We start from the raw sequence: 20,443 nt of genomic DNA, 5'->3' as shown, positions 1-20,443 counted from the left end.
AGATTAATCCGGGTAACTCTGTAATACTTGACAAAGCAAATTAGATCATAAGAAGCTAACTGAAACAGATCTCACACTTGACTTTTATTTTTTACTACTGGAAAACGAACAATTATGCGTTTGGGAAAAGCAATATCCTGCTCGCATCTCATTTCATAATGAAATAAAATAGAAATGTGTTAGTAAATGTTTCTTTTACTACAGCAGATATCATAGAACAGATGCTCCACAACTAGTGGTCAAAACCTTGTTGTGTTATTGTGTGTTTGTAGTGTTCCAAACAGAAACACCAGTTTGTCCATCGGTGTTTCTGTCCACTGGTGGACAAACTGGTGGACAAACTATGCAACATCAACCACGGTTGAAGGGTGTTTCCCCCACCTCTTTGTTAGTTTTTTTAAAATTCGAATTTATCAGCTAAATGTTCTTTATGTTTGTTTATCTGTCTGTTTTTTTTGCATATAGTTATATTAATTATGCAATTTAGCGACAATATTCAATAATTAAATTCTGAGGTCTGATATAATCGAACAGATTTAGAAAGCCTTATGCTGACATCACATATTCCTCACTGCATGGCTTCTTTATTTGTTTGCCTTGACATGTTTTTTATATTGGCTGTTTCGAGGTGGGGGTTTAGCAAAACTTTAGATTTGTGGCAGTTTTACACTTTTGATAATTTCACCCTTCTTTGTGACCTGTGAAGCCAAGTTAAACTGAACATTTTCATTTCCACTTTAATGCGGTACACTCCACTCATTCAAATTCAGCGTGATATTGCTAACCTTTTGTGAGTGCCAGATACAATACTGAGAAAAGGCTGAAACGCAATATTGCCAGTGATTGGAGGTCTTTAGCGGACCAGGGCTTACCTTGAAAATAATGTCCTCGTTGAATGGATTCTACAGACATATTATTTTAGATCTGTGAGAGAAATTATGTTTGCTTATGGCTAATCTACTTGAAGCTATGCCTTTCTAAACTACAGCTTTCATACTGGCGCTTGCCCCAAATACATATGAATAAGACTCAGACTTCACAAAGGCAGCTTTGGCATGCATCAAAAGTTCTTAATAAGATACTTTACCTGCAAGGCACCCCATAAGTGACTGCAGCAGCAGCAGTTTCCATAGCAACATCATCTTCAATTTTGTAGGGTCAAAGTAGTCTCACATCCAATCACAAATGTATGGAATCCGATTTGCACCTTTCTGGTTTTCCAATCTGTAGAAGAAGGCATAGGTGAGATTAGTTGAAAGTAAAGTTTTCGTTAGCAAGTAGCCTTTCCCCACTCAGCATACTCATTTCACAAGTTTTGGAACTACATGCAGGAACGTACAACTGAAAGAACATATTACACACTAATTATGAGCTACGTTATAGTTTATCAAGTAAACCCAAATCTTTCACTGTGTGTTTAAAGTTCACAGTAAACTCCTGGTTCAAATTTCATGGAAGTTGAGCAGCAGAAAAAAACAAAGCATCTAGTTTTCAGTTCAGTGTGTGTGTGCGCGCGCTTGTGTATGTATTTCCGTATCTCCAGCGTGACATCTACTTCCAAGACAGTTTAAACGCAAAGCCACCGCTAAAACTTTTCATAGTATTGTTCTTCTTTGAAGCCGCACAGCTTTCATGCTCAAAAACCCCAGTGCCGAGCCGAAAGACAGAAAATGCTGAAATGCTGGAAAACGCTGAAGAATTTCACAGTTATGTGCTTTTTCCTCAACAGAGACAATATCTCTCCGGAGTGAGAATTAAAACTGGACCGTTTGGAGAGTGTCAGCAAGACAGCACTCGGCAATTCAAACCACAGTAAAGTGGTGGTGGTGATGGTGAAGGAGTGGTGGTGGTGGTCGAGATTTATGAATGAAAACACTGTCACTACTTATGCTAGCTTAAGTCACTAAAGACTTTTGCTGCACAAATCACTTTGTTTCTCTAAGTTACACCCAATCTGAAACTATTCTGAGCTGTTTTGATAACTGTGCAGCTGTCTCTCACTGAATACACTAAAAATCTTCTAGCATGTGAATGTATTGTAAAGATTGCTGTTTACAGCCTCTATATTCAAAGAGTTTCATTGTGCAGAAAACATTTGTATGCATACACATGCGTATCATTGTTACTTATAATAAAAGACACTGATGGGCACTAACACTTAGTACAATTACTACAAAAGGCAGATTTTTTTTAAACTAACACTGTTTTCTGTTACTGTGCCATTAGGGAGCAAAGGGGAACGCAACAAATCTGAAAAGTGCGGAGGTCTGCGTGGATAGATGGCTGTTCCTTTCAAAATCCTGAAGAGTATTTTTCTTGATGTAAGCTCATTACTATGGCTATGACAAGCGATGTCACATTTACTTACATCATGAAGTTGTATATTTAGTAAGGAATAAGCTATATCTGCTTTCTCATCTCCACTTATCTTTGTGTGATTTGTAATGCTTAATTTTATTTATCACCTTTGTTTTCCCATCATGTAACATTTACATGCCTCAAAAGTTCCTGTTACCTTCTTACCTGCACACATCCTCTAAACCAATCAGCACCTATTGTAGCACCTGCTTTTTAAAAAAATCATTCTTTTCTGTTAATTTTCTGGCTTCCAGGCTGTCTGTCATGCTCCCCCCTCTCCTCCACCTAATCCAGGGTGTCTCAGCCAAGATCTCCATCAACCATCTGCTTACTCTGACAGACTCCAAGGGGTCCAGTTACTATCTCTATGATGCTGCTTCTGATTAGGGTCCAAAAGAACTTAAATGTAAGTTAAAATAAATAACTTGATTTATTTTAAATGAATTCACTTCATGGAACGGAGGTAAAATAAATTTTACTCTGTATTATTGCCTCGTTGGGTTTTGTGATGCCCATCCTTCATCCTTACAGTAACGTTTAAGGATCTTAAAAAACATTGTAATTGGTGTGATTCACAGTGAAATCTGTACTTAAAAAATAAAATTCATCTAAATATGTTGGTTATGAAGGTAGTAACAATATAACTTCCCGTGGGGACCAAGTCAATAAATGCTGTATGAATTTGGGCTCGTCAAAAGGAAATTAATAATTTAAAAAAACCCCAAAAGGACAGGATTCATTAGGTAAAGTGGCTTGAAACAGTACTGTTCACCAAAGCAATGTATATTGATTGTGTTGGAGAATTTGTTGTTAGTCTTTGTTCACACTAATTTCCTGGCTTCTGCACCCTCAACCTGCCAATATGCATTAACACCCTTTGAAGCTGCAAGCAATGTCTATCCTGCACCTGTGTGCTCATAGCATGCAGACACATCTTGTTGCACTAGTGAACATGAAACACAAATGTATTACTGTTTTTATTTTTTCAATTAAAAAAATACAGGTTCTTCAAAACACTGATTTTTAGGACCGCCGGCTTTACAAACTACAATTCTCTGTTTCTGGGATGCGCATTAAAATGCTTTTTAAACTTTGCAGCCAAAATGATAGGCATTTGGTTTAAAGGGGTTGTTGAATAAAGCACAATGTAGATAGGGCACAGCGAAGGGAGACAGATTTATCCTGTTTGCTTGCAACTCCGAGGAAAGAATACAGAATAAGTTTTGCAAGAAATGTCAGAGGCTGCCTGTGGAAAAGCTCTACTTTTGTAAGAATTAAAGCAACACAGCCGGTTAAGAAGTGAAATCTACCTTTTGCAGAGCTCCTCCAGGAAAAAAAAAAGGCATTAATCTTTTGTCTCCTGGGTAAAATATATTTAGAACTGAGGCATGTTTGACACAAACCTCTCCAAAATTACAACTATTTGTGTAATTTTGCCATTACAAAGGAGCACAGAAGAACTCTGTTTTGCCACCCCTGCTGTGATTCAACATAGACAGCACAAAGTTTTAAAACATAGTCAGAAAAAGTGAGACAAAACCACTAAAAAAACCAAAACAGGCACAGGAAACTGTTTGAGTAGGCCACGCTCTCATTAATCTCAGATTTTCTACCTTCCAGCTCTGTCTCCTGTCTCCACCTACAGAAAAGAGGTCTTTTATCTCCATACATCATATAGAGGGTTGTCAGGATGTGTCTTGGGTACATCAGTGGTATAAGGCTGTGCCTCATCCTAGAGAAATTTTTTTTTGCATATTAATATGCTCTCTTATAAAACCACCAAGCCATGTGTCTATTAAGCCAATGCATTTATTTGTGGTGATGCTTTCCTCAAAAAGTTTTACACCAGCCTTAATTTGCAAGCGCAAAACATTTAGCATGACGACATATAAAAGTGCAGTTCAGCAACACAACTAAACAAACAGCAGCTTTCACTGGTGAACACCGTGGGAACACCACAACAATCAACCAAACAGTAAAGGGTGTGTGTTAAGGTCACTTTAAAGAACAACAGACAACTGCAGCGTTGTGTTCCTGCATCATAAACAGCTATAACGGATGAAGAACCACAGCTGCAGGAGAGACAGTGTACAAATGTAGGGCTGTGCAAAAGAGTCACATGCTGGGTCATCTCTGTGGATTAGAAGCCCTTCGGTTACGATCAGTTGTTTTTTCCCAAGTCTAAAAATTGTTTGGATCTAAAAAGTACATTTACTAACATTTGCTTATTGTGAAGGTAAAAAAATAGCTTCAGTGAAAATATATTTTCTGTTGAAAATTTGTTGGTCATTAAATGCACAACTGTGGTTGTTTGTGGCACACAGTCTCTTTTTTTTCAGTTAAGCATTCAGGCACGTGGTAATGTTCTGATATGAATTACAGAACGATGGATGAAAACTGAAAAAAGGCCATTGTTGTTATTTCTAGTGGTAAATGGGACCAGTTGTTGTGTTCCAGTGTGATTAAATCCAGACACAGTGATGTAGAAGTGTGTCCTGTAGGTTTATCATCACAGTAAGAATCCAGTTTTGCTTGCAACTTGTTATGACCTGATACCTGCCCTGGACCCTCTCAAGTCACATTTTCGGGGTATGACCAAGCAGTGTTATATAACGTGTTAGGAGTTAGCTGAGTAGATAAAGGCTTTGGAACTGTATTACCGGTTTATTTAATACAATATTTCCTCCATTGTCCCATTAATACTTGGTAGTTTGGTCTGAGACTGTGCCTTAGGCAGCAGACAACGACAATTTAGACATATCAGACCAATCACTCAAAAGGAGACTCAAAGAATGTAAAATATACGGAAAAAGACAAATCCAGGACACACACTGCATCCTGTACATACTGAATGGCAGAATGAACATGTCAGATTTCTAAATGTAGAAATCAGAAGGTCTTTTAAACATGCACAAGTGATTAAAAGAAAAAAAGAAGGCCGCAACTCAATGGATAAACCAGTATTTCATCCATGTAGTAGAAAAGCAACATTTACATTGGATGTTTAGGCATTTTAATATCAACCTGTCACAAAAACACATACCATTATGTTTGACAGGTATAAACAGTACTTTGTGCAACAAAGTGATTTCCAAGGAGCTACCAGCCACAACCTTGTAATATCTCGGCATGTTGTCCAGTGTGTCCTTTAAAAGTTTGAGGAAACTAGATAAGTAGCTGCCCTAAAAATCATCTACAGTAGAAGACATAAAATAATGATGACATATATGGTCCTTCAGTTGATCTACTATTCACTAAAGCCTGATTGGAAGGGTGGCTGTCAAGAAGCCATTAAGTAAGAGAAACATGAAGAAAAAAGCTGAAGTACACCAGATTACACAGCAGGTTTTATGGACCAAATTCTCATCAATATGTTTGCAAGGATCAGGAGAGAGGTACAACAGTGAGCATTTCAACATTGCAAGTGGCCAATCACATTGTTGTGACGTTATTCTTTTGGCTGCCAAGCCATTCGTGCATTTATGAAATTCCAATGTTGCAAGGACAATATCAATTCTGCTTACCGTTTATTAAAGGGTTAGAGTTAGGGTTAGGGTCAGGGTCCGTTGATCGGCGGACAGAGGCGGTTTCTCGCAGCTTAAGTACAGTTTTTTGTTTTACCGCAGTTTTTTCTGAAGTTGCAAAAGTATGACGTTCTGATTGGTCACTTGCAATGTTGATCCTGGAACAACATTTAGTATGATGATCTGGGAACAACACCAAAACATGGTGGAGATTCAGCCATGGTTAAGGACTCGGTCAGTGGTGCTGGGAATCTCGACAAAATTGACGAACATGTCACAAACACAGAAAAGTACCGTCAGGCTTTGACTGAAAAACACAAATAGAGCTACAGACTGGAATTCTCTGAAGCCTGATCGCAACATTAACAAAACAAAAAAAGTTGTGTAATATCATTCATGAATCCTGATGAACAATTCCTGAAGACTAACTAAAGAAATGACAAGCTTGCCTGAAAGAGTTGAGGCTGCGTTGAAGGATAAATGTTGTCATACCAAATGTTAACTTTCCAGATTGTAAGAATTGTACAAACTTTTTTCCCCCTTATATTCTGTATTTCCATAAATGCACTTTTCTATAAATGAATGCACCTATTTCACATTTTACTAGCAAGATATAAAGAAGTTAGTGGTGGAGCAAGCCTATTGCACAAGCCTGTACTTCTCACTTTCGGTATGCTTGAAAGGAATTCGAGTATTTCTCCTTACTCATTTGTAGGTCTTTTTTAATTTGTTTGCTTTTTGATAGTGATTATCGTGATGTGCATCTTTGTGGAGTGCTTCAAAAGTTCTGTTGCAGTTCACAGAGCATACTCGTACTCACAGAGCTGTCGTTACTCTCAGTAACTTAGTTTTCCTCCAGTTTATTAAAGGCTGTTGTTACAGTATCAGCATGCAGGTTTGGCTCTCTCCACTCTTTTCAGCTCGACCTGATAAAGCACCCCAGCAGCTAAAGATAACACTACTGAGCGCGTCACAAACTTGCCCCTGCCTATTGTTGCTGTAATCTATTTAGTTTCTTGATACCAAGGAAAAGGAAGTTGATAAATGATCTGGCTACACAGAGCGTACTGAGCTGTGATTAACAAAGGCTCTGGTTAGGCTTGCAGAGATTAACCAGTGCTTGTCATATTACAAATGTGACTCTCTGTCTTTTGCTCTAAATTCAAAGCATCTAACAAGCAAAAGCAATAATGGAGGAAGGAAATGGAAAAAGGTTGACAGATTGTTTTTTTTAATCCATCCATTTCTTCCCTGAGCCAAAATGGCAACTGTATTAGCAAATACAGGACTGCTACCAGTATCTACTCTAAGATTCCTGTTACCATTACTGCTACCACTCCTCCTGTTACTAATACTGTGGGTGCTACGAATTAAAAAGTAATTATAATTTGCATATATCAATCGTTTGGTAATGCTGATATTCCCTGACTCCCTGCCATAATTTGCAGTTGGGCTCTATAACCACTCAAGCATCAGATTTCATAGATGTAATGTACTGCAGCTGCTTTTGATAAAGGGAAATGACTGATGATGCTTTGGGGCATTAGAGGAGGAGACAATCAATGTATTCAGTCAGTAACAAATGACCAGAAAATTGAAAGATTTTCACCCCTCATGGAGTTAACAGCGTATTAAAATTCAAAGTGTTTGTAACAACGTGACACGCTGGTGTTTGTTTATAATAGTAAGCCTGCACCAGCACCTTTTCGCAAATACACAGTAGTAATTATAAACGGCATTAGCAACCTGCAGCTAGAAATCTGCAAGCAAATGAATGATACATTTGTTTTGGATTGGACTCTGTCCACTCAGAGTACCACTCAGTTATTATTGTGGCTGTATGAGTGCAGCAGGGGCACAGATCTTTAAATCTTCTTCCCCTCACCACACTGGTTTCCACTCCAAAGTTTGGCGATGTAGAGAGCAGTCCAAAATCAGTCTACTGCAAATGCTTGTTCCAAAAGGCAACTGATGTCTTTGTGCAGGCAGTGCAGAATCCTACCTTGGATTAAATTAGCTTTGGGAGGAGATAACATGTTTGGTTAATGTACTGCACTGGTCCCAGGAGATCCATCGTCCAGTGATATCAGGGCGGAGAGCCAAACAGAACCAGAGGTGATCAAAGGAGCAGCTCTGCTCCAATACAGGTCTATCTACAACTCAGTTTGTAACACCTGTCGAGAAGGCAGCTACATTTATTAGGCGCTCATGTGTTGTGGCACGCAATAGGCGGATGCTGCTTTTGTGACAATCCCGACACAGCTAGAGCATAAATATAAGCTATTTGAAGTCAAACAGGATACACAAGCTTTTATGAAAAGTCTTCTCATGCTTGCATGCTGTGCAAATAGCACAAAGCATTGAGAGTTTTGACCTCTTCTGAAAACACAGACTGTACTGTCACCGACTACAGTGCAGCATCATGAAAGGAAGGCTGTTGATTCCATAAATGTGTAAAGCTCTTAGAGATGACTAATATTTTACTTATATCTTTAGAGGTAGCTTTAAAGATCTTAAATAGCTTATTTAGTTACAATATATCTAAAATGCTAATTAATTCAACAAAATAGTACAAAATTAATGAAGCTATTTAATATTTAAGTTGAAGCATCACCCAAATTTTACTTAATAATGCACAGACCAACTGCAATTCATTTGTTTTATTTTAGATTTTATTTAAAATGGGATCATGTACAATATTAATATAAATGTTATCATTTTATGCATTTTACCAGAGGTAGCTTAAAGCACCCATTAACACCTAACAGGAAAACAATAAATAACTAAACATTGTGACTCTTTCAGCTAATATTTCAATTTTTACTTAATGATATCAGACTGGGAAATTTATTGAGTTGAAGCTTTCATAGAGAATGTGGTTGCCCAAAGGCAGAATGACAAAAACAGAAAGCACGTCAGATTTATTTACATTAATAAATCAGTTTTTTAAAAATATATTCACATATGTTTTTCATATTTCTTGAAAATAAGCAGTTTCCTATATTAGTGCTTGACCACCAAAGGAGACACATTTATTTAGACATTTTTAAGTTATTGCAGCCCAGATTCTTTCCTGCACTCAGCCACAAAACACGAAGGAAAACATACAAGGATGTGTTTGAATGAAAACCAGTAAATGAGCAAGAACGAAGAAGAGTAAAGCCGCCACAATGTCAGGATGTATGACGCATTCACTGAAATTGTTTTAATCAAAAAGCAGAAGGTTTGCAGTTCATTAAAGGAGGAATAAAGGCACATGAGTGTTTTTGACAAATGAGTGCCAAAATAGGGCCATATGAGTGAACAGGAATAGTAATGTTCTTGCTCAGAGGATGCTGGTTTACACTGATAATTGTCATTTACTTTTCATTTCTGTTTTAGAGCTTTTAACCATCGGATGTGGTATTTCTTTACACCGGCTGTTTTTTGTCATTGCTTTGAAAGATTTGCTCAGCTCGAATGATTTGAAGTAGAGTTAAAATTGAAGAAAAGTGTTTTAGTATTGGGTCTGAGTGTCTTTATGGTAATGTTATGGTATGACAGGATAATATAAAGTGTAAATTAATAAAGTGAACAGCTGTGCACACAGACCACAGCAGGACGCTCTCGGTTAGATCACCGTACTGTACGTCAGCAGGACGAACAGTTCTGTGTGATTCCCTGTTTCTTTTTTCCTGTAAACGAACTTTGGCAAAAATGAAAATAAATAAATAAACAAACAAAACATTTACAACTCACAGACATGGCTTAACAGTAGGTCATAGAGGTTCTTGTAGAGTAATCATAAAATGGGCACCAGCAACTTTGTTGTGGAAATAATGTACATATGCCACAGGCTTGATGAGTCCTAATTTTTACAGAGTACTTGCTTGATGTGGTTCTGTGAAGTCTGGGTGCAGGTCTGGTGGTGATGAAGCTAAACCGTGACAGCGCTACAAAGCAGCTCGCTGCTGTGTATTCACATCACTGCTGGTGTGGGTGGTAAATTCGGACAGTTTGGAACTGACCAAGTACTCGCTTGCTATTGAGAAATCATCTAGGAGAAAACGAAACATTTATTTTAAGAAGTGTGAAATAAAATATATAAAATGTCTAAAACTATTATTTTATTTTATTTTTTCATTATCACTCAGGATAACCTCTGGACATATTATCGGACAAATCATCAACATTAGAAAAAACAAAAAACCTAAAAAACCCTCATCAAAATATGTGAAAGGTTCTCTGAAAGAACGACATAAAAACCTTCCACTTACATTAAAATCACACTGTTACTCCTTACTAAACACAGCAACGTTGCCTACAACACATTTTCTAATATGATCTAAATCCAATCTCACTGAATGTATAGCTCCAATAAAACATGGAAATTATGGATCTTAGTAACATTTGTGCTTTAATATATCATAGCTTTCATAGTATTTCATACAAGATATTAAGCAGGGTTATAAAAGAATTAATACTCATATACTAATGGATGCTAAAAATATATATTAATACTAGATTTGCAGCTGTACTGATACCAACAGTACGATCTCCACCTCCTCCAGCTGACACAGATCCTCACACAGCACCTCTGCAGACAGGCCATCACACAGCCCCTCCCCTCACTAGCAGCCGAACAAACTTGGTGAAACATTTTAAAGACTCACACTCCGTCTTCATGAAGAATTCTAAGAGGTCAGTAACACTTCTGTTTCAATAACATTAAAATATAAAACACTATTAGTATTTACCCTCATTAGTCATCCGTTCTCCTTAAACGTAGCAGCTAGCAGCTATGGCTAACAATAAAACAATAACATTACTGAAGCTAGGCAGCAAAGGTAACCAGTCCTGCCCATCTGTAATGTTTATAGGCAGTGTTCATCTTTTCAGGATAACATAATTTTTTGTTTCTAAAAAAGTAAACTAGGCATAAAAAGTGCCAGCAGCTACAAAGGGTGCCAAGCCTCGAGAAGCATGGAGAGTAAATAGAGCTGTAATAGAATACATTTGAACAGACCTGTAAAAAAAAGCGCAAAAAAGCCTCACGCTGCCTGTGGTATCAAAAGTAGCACTGAATATAGTGCCAACTCTAATCTGTACAGTGCAGCAAAAGCAAAAAAACAATGTGACTGGTTACGGCGAAAGATATATCTAAAATCATGTCTCAAAGAATTTAGAGAGAATATGAATACATCAAAATATTCTTTTTCTTACTTACTTTCTTTCTTTGTCTTTCTTCCCCCTTAATGTCCTTGGTATATATAAATGACGCAGCTGATTGCACTTTGATACAGTGACTAAATAATCTAATTTATCTGAATCACAGACATCTGGTCTGATAAACAAACAGTGCTTTTCTGGAATGCCTAATTATTTCATTTGAGAGGTAGATGAGATTTTGAATACCTGCACTTTGCAGCATCTGCAGTTCTCTCCAAATTTAGCTGCTCCAAACGAAAATGACATTTTGTTTTTCTTAGAAGTGCGAGTGCTCATTAGGACACTGTTTCCTCTTACAAGTTTGGAAAATTACTTAAGAAACTTAAATTAATGAAAGTGATGATAATGAATTAAGATGACACGTCACAGTTTCATTATTTAACAATTGGAAAACATCCACTGACCAACTTCAACTTATATCTATGTAATAGTTGGCACATTAACATTATGTTCAGTATCTGTTTTGTTGCAAGAAATTGAAATACTTCTCTGTGCGTGCGGGTGAAAGAGTGTTGTTGTGAAACCCTGACTGATTAGGTTAATTCAGAAACATTTATATTCATGTCAAACCAAACAAACAATGGATTCTGGCACCAAAATGTTTTTCTTTGTAAGCATTCTTCAGTAGCTTTTTGGCACCATTATGTTTCCAGGATCTTCAGCTTACAATACAAAGAGCCTTGACATGACTGTGTTGTAATTTGTCGCTACATAATTAACATTTAACTGAATAACACAAGCAGGGTGTCCTTGGGTTTGTATTTGGAGTAAGTTGTATTATCTTACTAGCAGACACACAATACATATTTATATTTTCTGTTAGTATTGTATGTTATAGCAGTGGTCCCCAACCTTTTTTGCACCACGGACCAGTTTATGTCGGACCGGCCTTTAAGGTGTCGCAGATAAATACAACAAAATAAAATCAGTACTGGTGCAAAGAAAAAAAAAAGATTTATTCATGGGAAAAGACCCGGGGAAACCGAGTTAACGATAAAAACGCAAAAAATAAAAAATAACCATAAAAACCCTGAAAACCATAAATTTCACACCCGAGCCTCAACTCTTGCGGCCTGGTACTAAACGACTCATGGACCGGTACCGGTCCGTGGCCCGGGGGTTGGGGACCACTGTGTTATAGTATGTATACAGTATGTGAAATATATGAAAGGCACAACTAATAAGTGCACCTGTATGAGAATCATTAAGCTGTTCCAACTGTGCAACATGGTATTGAAAAGACATTGAAAAAAGGATGACTTCACCAGACGTATAAACAGCATCGATATTTGGTTAATAAGTAGAAGGTGAAAAGCCATCATCTTGAGTGCTTGAGAAGATGTCTAAAGCGTCCTTTGTGTCTAATTTTAAGGTTAAGAAGAGAAAAGACACAGTTCTTCCCAAACATCTCATAAGTATTCAGCCGTCTGGTAACCATTCATAACCAAAAACTGTCACACAAAGGCTTGGCTTTACTTTGGAACCACATTCAAACATATTCTAGCCTTGATGGTTGGGCATCATTTAGACATCTTTTAGAGCTCTAATCAAAAGAAAACTTCTCAATGGATTAACAGAAATTAGTAAATGGTTGAAATAAGGCTGAATTCAAGCCTTTGTTACATCCTTAAAAGAAGCTTTTTCACTTTTAACTTTTTGGCCATAACAGGACGTGTTTTTAAAGGCCCGAACAGATTTAGCCTAGAAAACAGTGTCCATTGATGTCTGGTGCTTGGAAGGTTTTAATCAAACGTAACAATGTTATCACTATATCTTAATATATTTTAAATATATTTATACTTCTTCTCTTATTCTCAGTGAGTTCGCATTGTCCAAATGGGGGGACATAACCCTCCACACTTTTGCTCCTGGTTTCAAACTAGTTTCCCAGCATTGAACTAGAATAAGAGTGAAAATCCACCAAAATTATGAAATACTTTAAGCAATTTCCTGTTACACTTTCTGAAGTTTAAATTCAGTAGCAGGTTAGATGATAGTTAAAACTGACTAGAAATGATAAGACTGATGTTTAGTCTCCAAAATGGACACGCAGCAAACACACAAAGGACTTTCTGATAAACTCCAGCTGTATCCATCTCCATCTGGTATCAAACTCCATCCAAAGTTTGTTATAGAGTCTGTTAAACCATCTTAAGTGTTGAGCTCAAGTTCAGACCCATTCAAGGTTAATCCAGAGCTCCAAATTCTGCAACGGTGCTCAACAACAGCACGGCTCATAATAATAAAACTCAGCTTTGTGTCAGCTTTGTGTCAGATTTGTACGCTTCATCTCAAACCTTCAGACTGTTTGAATATACACAACAGATGTTTACCTATTTAGTGAAAATGTCGAAGTTTGATGCCAGAATTTCCAAACCAAGCTGTGGATTTCAGAATTTCACTGTGTTCTGTGCTACTGTTTTTTTTTTTTTTAAATAAGAAATAAATAAATAAAAGATCATTTTAAATAAATGAGAAGTTCCAAGCTAAGACACCTTACTCACAGTGAATAACAGAGCCTTGATATTTTTCTCTCATTAAGAACTTTTATCCCATTTTTATCTCAAAAAGCTGTTATTCTTTTGATTTAATCAAGAGATGCTGAGATGTTGCAGAGTGTGATGGTTTATAATGGAGATTATAAACAATTCTAATGGCTTATTTGTCTTATATGGCATTTTATGTAAATTATATGAATTTATGTTACTGTGTATAACTGCTATTTGAAAGATCTTGTGTAACTCAAACCGTGGTATAATAACACATGAAAATGCACTTTTTCACAGGGGAGAGATTGAGCTAAGAGACCAGGTTTCCTTGCATAAATTTTAAAGGGATGTTAAAAAAATATATGAGAATGTTTACAAAAACGCTACATGTAAGTCCTGCAGTTTAAGATATGCCACTTGTTTTCTGTCAGTGTGTTTCTGTCCACAAAGCTGTGAAAAAAAATCAATCGATCGATAAAAAGGGACACATTGTTTCGGGTATATTTGTTGCATTCTTTTGAGTCGTACCAGCCGCTCTATTCAATCCTTTAATGTCGATTCAAACAAAATAACAACACCCCGTGGGGAGCACAGTTCTTATCAAGCGCTTATACTAAATCAGCGAGCACCGCTGTCTCTCACACAACAGCCACACCCAGAGGAGCACAATATTACCTCTGAGAATGTGCTTGTGCGGCTCTTTACTGAAAAGCACACGCACGTTCAAACGAGGTGTAGCATCAAGAAGAATCGCAAATCTGGCCTCATCCCAAGAATACTTGGAAAGGAAATGTTTGCGGGCCTTATATAAGTATGTTTAATAATGCAACATTCCCAGCGCTCAGATCTCCCCCACCCCCCCCACCGAAGTTGGTTGCTGTGTGGCGTTGCTCTTATTAAGCACTCAATTAAAGCCATTCCCAAGGAGAGGCAGTGCGCAACAATGTTTGAACTAGGAAACATTGCTGGCGCAGACAGTCTGTGAAGAGTCACCCCAGAGGAGTGCGGTGCCTTGAAACCGGAGGCCTTGAAGTGACAGATCATCATAAAGCATAGCCAAACCAGGGAAATTATTCTAATATGATTGGATTACAAATAGGGCATTTTACAGAACCAATGAGACCGAATAAATAGAGCTGGAGCATAAGCTGTGTCACTTAGCCTTCTTTCAAGATTTTGTAAAATGAAAGTGAACACAGAGACGGGATGCCTAACGTTAATGAAGAGCTCTGCTATATACTCAATTGTACTTAGTCCTGACAATGCACAGAAGTGTGCGCGCAGTTGTACAAAGGGGACGTATTTTGTTGTGTAAATCAGACTTATTCATGAACTTGCTTTGGCTAAATTATGCAACAATTTTTTATCAGCAGCAGATGGATGATTTTATATGTAAGTCCACGCAGATGAAAGATTTGTTTCAATGAAACCAGCTTGTGGTGTGCAGGAAAACATCAAACTGAAGGCAACTCATTTGGAGACGCTGCTTTTGAGGTGCCTTTTTGTTTTGGCAGTAATTGTATTTTTCAGCAGCTGTTCCAAACAGCGAGAACAAAATGCACAAAACTGTATGCTAGCCTCACTGTGAGGTCCTTGCATCGCTTTCCCTTTCATTCTGTGCTGACTCCATAAAGCGCTTTCACTTTCATACACTGAAAACAGAATTCATCTTTTCAGTATCTGCCCGATGGTGCGCTGACATTCCTGGAATACAGCCTAATCACAACTATCGTACCTTTTTAAGAGTTTGGCTGAGGAATAAACATGTAATTTTCCAGGATGCTGCTTGGCAGGCGAGATTTTTTATTATTATTTTTCCCCAACACTCGCAGCACCTTTGTCAAACAACTCTATTATTCCAAACAAGTAATGCATGGCATACATAAAACCGCACCACACTCTGGTAAAGTAGTATCAGGGGCCTGCAGCTTCCTCATCCATTATGGTGCTGTGGAAAAAAATCTCACGGTGCTGTTTGCTTTGAAAATCCAGCAGAGTGAAGCTGAAAAGCAGCCATGCTAAACAACTGACACCAGGCGTGTTTTTAGTTACTGTTTGTTACTGAGCATACGTGTGATCAGCGGGGTGGGTGCAAATAGCTATGACAAATATTACAGCGTGTATTAGAAAGCTTATAAAAAGGGACAAGAGAGATCAAACGGCAGATACTAAACAGCCGTGATTCTCAATATGGAAACGTCAGGACCCCGTAAGGTTTACAGCTTCAGCTGACAATTAGGAAATATATTAAAATCTACTCTATGAAATGTAAGAAAGAAGTGAAACAGAAGCAAATTTTTCTCATTGCAAAAAAAAATTGTATCATTCAGAATTTCCGACTTCTTAGATTTCTTTTCTTATATTCAGTAAATTGATTATATTTTCACGTTGGATTGTTGGGAGAACAAAACAACTAAAAATATCCGATTCAGCCTGAAAATGCGACGGTTTTTTTTCCTTCCTTTTGTCTGTTTTCATATTACTTCAAAAAAAATGATTCAACACCTGCAATACAAACAAAAACATACAAACAAATTAAACTGACTTTGCAATAAATGAAAGTGTATACTCTCCACACTGGAGACGTGGAAACCTGAGAATTTTCTGCATTTTTACATATATATGGTAATAATTACCATTAGTTGTCATAGTTAAAGCTAAACTAAATAGTAAAACTAGATTTATTTTAGTGAACCAAAATAAAAAATAAAAACTGGACCTTAGAGAAAAAATTAACTTGGAAAACAGGCTAAAATAAAATAATAAAGAAAATATCTGAAGCCTTGGTATTTGTTAATTGAGTTAAATTAGTTATCAAAAACTGCCTGATGAGGGTTTGATGGATGTTTTTATTGCACTTGTAAATCAACTGCTTAAAAAAGGTTCTGTTAATGTTTTAATATCTGTACTGATTTTCCAACTTTTGCCTCTGACATTTGCCATAAATTAAATAATAAGTAATAATAATCAATACTTACTTACTTAACTTGTACAAACTAAACTAAAACTATAAAAACTAATCAGAAACGAGCAAACCAACTCTGGAAATTAACTGAAATGACAAATAATTAACAACAAAAATTCAAAATGAAACAAAAACTAAGAAGAACTTAAAAAAACTATAATAACAGTACAACTAACTCCCTCTTCTCTGTGTTTTAGCCCATCAAACACCTCGAAACATAAAGGAAGGCAAGCATCCCGTGGCCAGGAGAAGAAGTGGCTTGGAAAATACATCTGCAGAACTTCACGGTCATTAACAGCCATACGTCACTGCAGATTACACAGCAAACTGTAGGAGCGAGCAACAAGTCTCATTATGCGCAGCCTCACCAACTCCCACCCAGCTTCTGCCTCTCACAGAGACTACAGCTGTAATGTTTGTACTTTCAGGATGTCCTGTGACATATCTGCACACATTCAGACTCACGCATTCTCTTTATCTTCGGTTCCGTTCCTTCGGCTAGCTTTCCCGAAGAGGCATGAAATAAAAATGACCTTGATGACACATTTCTGCGATACTTTCCCGAGGAAACCATGCAATGAAATTTTTATGCCAGGCCTCTAAATGCACCTATCCCGGGGTATTTTTAATGTCACTTCTGCGCCTTGGCAGTTCTGACAGGCTTGTTGGTTTTCATGCCGCCGCCAACCATTAAAGTGCTGTTTTTTCTTTTTTCAGTGCGGGCCTGCATCTGGACCGCCTTGGCCGCATCAGGCAGGCAGGGAAATATCAGTCAAGCGCAGCAATTATCATTAACGTTTGTGTGTCATGAGCTGAAGCCAACGGGCTGCTAATTGTGCTTCAGTTTGCCTCTGTATAATTATGCGTCTTTGTATGAAAAGTTTTAGGCCATTTGGTAGTTAAATTACACGCACAATCTTTTTTAACACTCTTAAATATTTATGCTTGGATTCTCAGGAGGGTCTCTGTTCTCCGTTTTGAGGTTCCGAGGCGATACCGTGCAATGCTGTTCAAGAAATAAGACTGAGCTGAGGAATAATCCCCAGTCCTCAACCCTTTTGAAAGAGAAGTATTTCTCCTTTTTCTCGCTGCTGACCTTTAGAATAAGTTCAGCGCTTGTCAAGGTGGATGACAAGCCTGTGCAACAGATTACACACAGAGAGTCACTGGAGCTGCTCAGTCAGACATAAAAACCTAATGCTGAATGAACAATGTAGGTAGGCACGCCAGCGGATTGATGCTCGTGTGCAGCACATTGTCTTGCCCTGCCTGGTGTTAACATTATATTGACACATTTCCTCCTCCTGGTGCCTGCATTAATTTCAGGTTCTTTTTCTGAGGATGGAAAACTAACAGAATCCAGTTCAGTTATCATTTGGAAGAGCAGTTTCGGTTTGGCATGTCAGATGTGCTGAAAACGCACAGATGTCCACATCTATTAAACATATTAAACTGGGCTTATATGGCATTTACTGGCCATTGTAGACTCCAGGCCCTGCACAGGCTGCCCACATACAGCTTATGTAGTGACTGGCAGATGCACTGATTGAAACCATTAGAGATACAGTGACATAAAGGCTGATTCACTACATGATGAGACAACAAAGTGACCACATGACAGGGACTAGAATGAAAACATCTTTGTTCCTGGTCACTTCAGTGGAAATCCTCAAAAGGTGCGTAAATTAAAGTGGGTGTTCCCGCCCCCTAAAATACCTGTGGTATTCAAAGGTGATTCTAAGAAAACGTCTCCTTTTCCTTAATTTCGCTGTGTACAGGACTTAGACGGATTCCTGGGGGCCTCCGTAGGTGGTCAGCAGCAGCAACGGCAACGGAGGCGGCGGCGTAATCAGCCCCAAATCCGCAGGGATTATTGAAGGGCGGGTCAACACTGGAGGATTACTAAACATCTGCACCGATCAGAGAGACGCTCACACACACACGCGCGCAGATTACTTTCACTTCCACCATGATAGTCCCACAACAAAGTAGACAGGCAAATGAGATCAGCAGAGGGTGAAATTCAGAGAAGGCAATCCCGCCCCGCCGCATCCCGTAACACAGCGTCAGGGCTTTAATGTAATCTGGGAAAAGTTGGGATGCGGAGCGGGATCTGTTTGTTTCTGAGCTCCCACTCACAGCTCGGGAGCTCAGCAGCTGGGCTGCTGGAGGTTTAACTTGACAAATGCTGAAGTAACCAAGTAAAAAAGAACACACTACTACTTGTACTACTACTACAACTGCTCCCACTCTTATTAACCGCACACTTACCTTTCCTCGCAGAAGTGATATCTCCAATAATTCACGGCCGCAGATTAATCCGTATTTTGTCACTAAACAAAACTGTGCGTACACACATCACTGTCAAGTCTCGGCGACGCTCCCGGCCAAAAATAGATAGCCTCCCCGTCTGAGTTGTGCGCAAAAGACGCTGCTCCCTTCTTTTGTGTTATCACTGCGCTCTTCTCGTCTGTGCGGCACTACTGTGTCTCCATCCCTGCCTCCCTGCCCCTCTCTCTCTGTCTCCCTGTGTCTCTGAGTGTCAGTAGCACGAGTAGCTGACGGTGTGGCGTCTCGCGGGTTGCATATTGGAAAGTGGAAAGCCTCTGTGTGCTGCTCGCTCACTCCGATGCGTCAAGTCTCCCCTCCCTCCCTGCCTGTACTCGAACCGTGCTGGAGCGGAGCGGAGCGGGACGCACGCACACGCGGCGGAGTGGAAAGCCAGAGAAGGAAGAGGAAAGAGAGAGAGACAGAGAGGGAGAGAGAGAGCGCTGTCTTGTCTGTCTCCCCTACCGACCAGCCTCCTCACTGCTTCGGCCATTCAAGTGGAACAGACACCGACCGTCCTCTTCCTCCTCCTCCCCTTACTACTACTACTTTTTTCCTCACCTTCTCCCGCTCTCTTCCTCCTGCTGGGATGTCTAAGGAGTCTGGCTAAATACATCAAAAAGGGATGTTTGTTAATCGCTTGTTATACTCTGGCAAACAGCCCGTGTAATATTTGTTAGAAGCAGTAAACCACGAAGTTTTTGTAACTTTCTTTAAAGTATTGTCTAAATGTTCATAAATGTTATTTTTTGGTGTGTGTTCGTGTGTGGTGGTCTCATTAAATCCTACATTTGCTGCAAGTGATGTCATTTGAGTCTGCAGGGTTGAGGGAAAACAATGGTACAGAGCTAATGGTGTAATGGCGTGAAAGAAGTGATCTTTTCAGACTTTATTGACGTTTTTTCAGGTTAAAGGTTACATTAGTGTTCATGTGTATGACCATGCAGTGACATTACTCATCCATGTTGCAACATTCAATAAATACAATAATTCAATAAATACATTCCCACATACACCTGAAAATGGAGATTTATTGCTTTTTGCATTATATATTTAAAATAAAAACCCAGAACATATTATTGCATCTTCCCACAGTCTAGAGTCACTCAGGCTAGACTAACACTAACACACTGATCAACACTAAAACAATTTTGTCTTGAAACATGTGCATTTGACTGCTTTTATGGGAGGCCAGACTACTGAGCCTGCTTAGATTCTATCCGGGATGGTGTTTTAGTCTGAAAGAGCAGAAACACAGACTTGATGACGAAAGAAATGATAACATATTCCACCTCATTTGCTTCCTGATTCTGTCTTATCAATCACAAAAATGAAGCCAAGACTTCATAACCCATGTAGCATATTATTATTATTATGTATTATACTATCATGCTCTATTATGGACTTTAATCTGAACTATAGTCATGATCTTTTACACACAAATCTTCAGCATCTATCACTAGTAAGAGTTTTAGGACAATTTCTTGTGAAATGTTCACTTTATTAGGAACACTTGCTGTTCATTAGTTGAAACACAGCCGGACAACGATTTAGGTATTTATACATGTTCA

The 20,443-nt window shown here is 38.5% G+C and overlaps 1 protein-coding gene across 2 annotated transcripts in view; it reads right to left on the bottom strand.

The window, feature by feature from the left end:
* Nucleotides 1-19,312, bottom strand: part of cntn4 (contactin 4) — a 200,076-nt gene extending 180,764 nt beyond the window's left edge. For both annotated transcript variants that reach the window (XM_026168944.1, XM_026168946.1), the window contains exons 1-2: nt 18,816-19,312; nt 1,088-1,224 (exon numbers count right to left, since the gene is read on the bottom strand). In XM_026168944.1, coding sequence (XP_026024729.1) covers nt 1,088-1,142 — 55 coding nt within the window. In that variant the 5' untranslated portion in view covers nt 1,143-1,224; nt 18,816-19,312. The remainder of the gene's footprint in view (nt 1-1,087; nt 1,225-18,815) is intronic.
* Between the last annotated feature and the right edge of the window lie 1,131 nt (nt 19,313-20,443).

The sequence above is a fragment of the Astatotilapia calliptera genome, chromosome 5, assembly GCF_900246225.1.
Source record: "Astatotilapia calliptera chromosome 5, fAstCal1.2, whole genome shotgun sequence".
NCBI lineage: Eukaryota > Metazoa > Chordata > Actinopteri > Cichliformes > Cichlidae > Astatotilapia > Astatotilapia calliptera.
Note: the sequence above shows the minus strand (reverse complement) of the source record. Positions and strands in the feature narration are given on the sequence as shown.